This window comes from Eupeodes corollae, chromosome 2 (genome assembly GCF_945859685.1).
Source record: "Eupeodes corollae chromosome 2, idEupCoro1.1, whole genome shotgun sequence".
Classification (NCBI taxonomy): Eukaryota; Metazoa; Arthropoda; class Insecta; order Diptera; family Syrphidae; genus Eupeodes; species Eupeodes corollae.
The window spans coordinates 27581258-27585170 of NC_079148.1; the positions used below are offsets into that span (position 1 = coordinate 27581258).

Below are 3913 nucleotides of genomic sequence, written 5' to 3' on the forward strand. Positions count from 1 at the left end.
ATCTGTATTTTAAAAAAAAAAGCGAAAAAGTGTTAACTTCGGTGCTGAAACAAATCATTTGCTGTCTAATTACCGTACCTACAACTTAATAATGATCTTCAAATGGAACTGAGTCCTGTTATCGCAAAGGATCCAAAAAACTAAGGATTTCATGTTTTTGATTTGATTTTCTTGTGCATATGAATTTGGTATGTTGTTTATAATTTTCTGTACCACTCTGTATTATTTAAACAAATAAAACTTTTATCAAATAAAACCAAAAATAAATCAAAGCCCAAACTATACCTTAGCAGCCTATCCCCATTTCAAAACTTTATCAGACACTTAAAACTTTAAAATACTATTTACTTTATTTAATACAATTCTACAAGTATTATAGAATTTAGATACTACTTAAAAAGTGTGCTTTACCATTTGATAAACTTTAAGATATTATTATGCAAACGAAACAAAGAAAATTCTATAAATTCAAAGTATTTTCGATAGAACGGTCTTAATATTCAACATGCATTACTTGATCACGGTCTTATTTATTATCGTCTGTTCCATTCATTATGGATCTTCTGTTGATCATAAAACATTTAAAACTTGTGACCAGAGTAGTTTCTGCAGGTTGGTTGATATTTTGAAAGCTTGGAATCTTTTACCACTAGATCTCATTTTGATATTTTGTTTTGAACTTGTTTAAAAGACGATGTCGAAAAGATCAACCAGGAACTTCAAAATTTGCAATAGTTGCGGATTCATTAAAAACCTTTTCGGATTTCGTGACATTTGACATCTATAACAAGGATAAAAGTCAAGTTGTCTTACTTGCTAAGCTAGAAGTTGTAGAGGTAAGGAATCAAAGCTTTTGTAACAATAGAATTTCTAAAGGAATTTGTTCATAGGGCGGAAATACTTTTCACATGACAATTGATGAGAAAAATCCAATAAAACCACGTTACAGAGTTACTGAGTCCCTGAAAGCCTCCCCCAGAATTATAGCGTAATTTAAACAAATTTCATGCTGCTAATATACATCTAATTCTTATTCCTTAAATATTTGTAGAGATTTATCAGCAGAAGATCATGGTTCAAGCATAACTGTCACTTCAGGTGTAATCAAAGCTTCTATCCAAAAAGATCCGCTTAAAATCGATTTCTACCAAAATAATGTCCTGTCTGTAACGCTCAATGGGAAAGGTCTGATGCGTTTTGAACACCTTCAACGGAGATCACAAGCTGAGCCAATGGAAGATCCAGATTCATGGGAAGAAGAATTTAATTCCCATCGCGATTCAAAACCGAATGGACCCGAAGCTATTGCTATGGATTTGACATTTCCCGAAGCCGAAGTACTCTTTGGTATTCCCGAACATGCTGATTCGTTTGCTTTAAAACAAACTCAAGGTACTGATCCGTATCGTCTTTATAATTTGGATACGGCTAATTATGAGGTTGATAGTAAAATGGGATTGTATGGATCAGTGCCAGTGATATATGGTCACGGGTAAGGCCAATAATATGATTAAAAATAGTGAGATGTTCTATGATTTTCATATGTTGACAGGACTGAACGTTCAGCTGGAGTCTTTTGGCATAATTCAGCAGAGACGTGGGTTGATATTTCAGGTAAACACTGAAGAAATATTGTTAGATGACGCCCGGGAGACAATTTCATAGATGGTTGAAAACTTGACGTATAGTGTGATTTTGTTTCAGGAACGCGCAAACCAGATCCACCCACTGCCCGTTTTATGACTGAAAGTGGCATCATTGATGTATTCGTACTCCTTGGACCATCTCCACTCGATACGTTCAAACAATATTCTGATCTCACCGGAACAGCAAATCTACCTCAGTTCTTCACTTTGGGTTATCATCAATGCCGCTGGAATTATGACAACGAGACCGATGTCAAGACAGTTGCTGCTCAGTTCGATAATTATGACATTCCTTTGGACACCATGTGGTTGGACATCGAGTATACAGATGCAAAGAAGTATTTCACTTGGGATCCTGTCACGTTTGCTCATCCCCTCGATATGATAAAGAATTTGACAGATTCCGGACGACATTTGACAATTATCATTGATCCCCATTACAAGCGGGATAATACTTATTTCTTCCACAATTACTGTACCGAGAATAAGTTCTATACAAAATTTGCAAATGGCAGCGATTTCATTGGTGAATGTTGGCCGGGTACTTCTAGTTATCCGGATTTCTTTAATCCTGCAGTTCGTCAATACTATTCGAGTCAGTTTAAGTTGAGTAATTTCCAGACGACGACAGCAGATGTCATGATTTGGAATGACATGAACGAGCCATCAGTTTTCGACGGTCCAGAAGTGACAATGTTAAAGGACAATATTCACTTTGGTGGCTGGGAACACAGAAATGTCCACAATATTTACGGTCATCACCAGTTAATGGCTACTTTTCAAGGACTTCTTCAAAGGGATTCGAATCAGAGACCTTTCATTCTGACACGGTCACATTTTGCTGGCTCCCAAAGGTATGCCATAATTTGGACAGGAGATAATACAGATGATTGGCCCTATTTACAACATTCTATCAAGATGTGTTTGTCAGAAGCGGTTTCGGGATTCTCATTTTGTGGATCAGATGTTGGAGGGTTCTTCAATGATCCCGAGATCGAATTGGTAGAGCGTTGGTATCAAGCTGCATCGTTTATTCCGTTTTATAGAGCCCATGCTAACATGGGGACCAAACGTCGAGAACCATGGCTTTTCCCCGAGAAGACTCGATTGATAATTCGAGACGCAATTCGAAAGAGGTATACCTATCTTCCGATGTGGTACACAATGTTCTACGAGCACGAGAAGTTCGGATATCCAGTAATGAGGCCGATATTAGCTCACTATCCAAAAGATTCCAATGGTTTCAAAGTGGACTTCGAATATTTGCTTCATGATCATTTGTTGGTTCGTCCAGTAATGGAGAGAGGTGTTGACAGCGTAAATGTCTATTTTCCCTCCAAAGATGGTGGACAGAATGGTGATGTTTGGTACGATATCGATAATTACGAAAAGTTTGATAAGGTTGGAAATCAATCAATCAAAGTTGATGATCACAAAGTAAGTAGGACGTCGTCTACATGAGAAAGTTTGTAATGTCTTTTTACATTTCAGGTGCCCGTATACCAACGAGGAGGCTCAATAATCCCGAAAAAGGAGACTGTCCGACGGACGTCTTTGATGATGAAAGATGATCCATATACTCTGGTTGTTTGTTTGAACAAAGATGGTTACGCCAATGGAACTTTATACATTGACGATGAGAAATCTTATGACTATCGACATGGAAAGTTCATCTATGCGAAATTTGAATTTAGTGGAAATACTTTGAAGAGCTCGTTTGCCTCGAAACCTGATTATATGACGAAATCAACCTTAGAGCGGATCATCATCGCTGGTCTGGCAAAAACTCCCAAATCAGCTACATTGCATTTTGAAAATCAGACTCAGCAACTACAAGTAGCAACTTTTGAGAAAGCAATATCCATATCAAAACCTGGTGTCAATATTGCGAAAGAATTCACAATAATTCTTAATTCAGCCGGAAGTGCCAATCCGGTAGCTTTAAAATTTGTCTTATTATTCTTATTTGTAAAGTTTGTATTGAAAGGTTTTTGATATATATCTACTTGTTATAACAATTGAGTTAAAATAAATTCTCACACTCTTCAAAACAAGGTGAAGTGTCTTATCATTTAATCTAGAAACAAAGATGGTAAACTATCAATTTCACTTGAAAACCGTGTCTAACAAAATAATACTATCTGATAGTTCCATATCAAAGGAGATCTGATGGAATCAATTTCATTGTACTTGTGTTTGAAGTACTAAAAATTTTATCAGTTTTGGAATCAGGGGTACAGTCATTAGAGTTAAAGCCACTTAAATGG

At 36.5% G+C, this 3913-nt stretch overlaps 1 protein-coding gene across 1 annotated transcript; it reads left to right on the forward strand.

Moving 5' to 3' along the window:
• Window positions 1-671: 671 nt before the first annotated feature.
• On the forward strand, window positions 672-3700 carry LOC129948408 (neutral alpha-glucosidase AB-like). Its single transcript, XM_056059411.1, has 6 exons — window positions 672-836; window positions 891-988; window positions 1052-1492; window positions 1553-1614; window positions 1705-3083; window positions 3138-3700. Exons 2-6 carry the CDS (start codon window positions 909-911, stop codon window positions 3639-3641), a joined length of 2466 nt encoding a protein of 821 aa, XP_055915386.1. The 5' UTR covers window positions 672-836; window positions 891-908; the 3' UTR covers window positions 3642-3700.
• The last annotated feature ends 213 nt before the right edge of the window (window positions 3701-3913 follow it).